Source organism: Piliocolobus tephrosceles, unplaced genomic scaffold (genome assembly GCF_002776525.5).
Source record: "Piliocolobus tephrosceles isolate RC106 unplaced genomic scaffold, ASM277652v3 unscaffolded_31337, whole genome shotgun sequence".
NCBI lineage: Eukaryota > Metazoa > Chordata > Mammalia > Primates > Cercopithecidae > Piliocolobus > Piliocolobus tephrosceles.
In genome coordinates, this window is record NW_022314685.1 from 2,549 (window position 1) to 3,528 (window position 980).

Genomic DNA, 980 nt, shown 5'->3' on the forward strand with positions numbered 1-980 from the left:
AAAAAAAAAAAAAAAAAAAAAAAAAAAAAAAAGTGTTTATAATTTTTATTTTATTACTATTTTTTTCCCTTTTATGTTTTTCATTTTTTTTTTAACTAAAACTTGTATTAATAATTATATTTTTTTATGATAATTAAATATTACTTGATTTAAATTGGTTTTAGCTATATAATTTTATTATTACGTTTTGTCTTTTTTTTACTCTCCCTTCCGTTTTTTTATTCTTTTCCGTTTTTTCTCTCCCTTCCGTTTTTTTATTCTCTTCCGTTTTTTCTCTCCCTTCCGTTTTTTTATTCTCTTCCGTTTTTTCTCTCCCTTCCGTTTTTTATTCTCTTCCGTTTTTTCTCTCCCTTCCGTTTTTTTATTCTCTTCCGTTTTTTTATTCTCCCTTTCGTTTTGTTTTTAAAATAAGTAACTAATTTGATAGAGTCATATTAGTGATTGTTATTTTTTTTTTTTAAAGTATAACATATGATTAGCATATACATTAGCAGTTGTTAAGGACTAATTATGCTTGGAAATGTAATGTTTCAGAATGTGCAAATATTTTTATAATAATTTACAACAAAATATATATATATATATATATATATATACATTGCAATAATTTATTAAGAAGGAGGGTTTTTAAAAAAAAATAAAGTAAGTTCCATAAAACGGCATTCAAAAATGTTGACATAAAAATGAGAAAAGCGAGCCAAATGAACATAATTAAAAGAGAAAAAGATTTAAAGCGAAGTCAAACACAAATAAATGTTAAAAAAAAAAATAATAACAAATAGTAACTTTCTACATAAACATACTTTTGTGTGTACTATAACTATAACATAACTATAACTATAATCATAACTATAACTATAATCATAACTATAACTATAATCATAACTATAACTATAATCATAACTATAACTATAATCATAACTATAACTATAACATATTTTTTTTTTTTTTTTTTTTTTTTTTTTTTTTTTTTTTTTTTT

At 20.5% G+C, this 980-nt stretch overlaps 1 protein-coding gene across 1 annotated transcript in view; it reads right to left on the minus strand.

Annotated features, from left to right (window-relative positions):
* Nucleotides 1–303: 303 nt before the first annotated feature.
* The window catches only part of LOC113222464, a 3,081-nt gene continuing 2,404 nt past the window's right edge, over nt 304–980 (minus strand). The window contains exon 3 of the mRNA XM_026452102.1: nt 304–513. Coding sequence (XP_026307887.1) covers nt 498–513 — 16 coding nt within the window. The 3' untranslated portion in view covers nt 304–497. The remainder of the gene's footprint in view (nt 514–980) is intronic.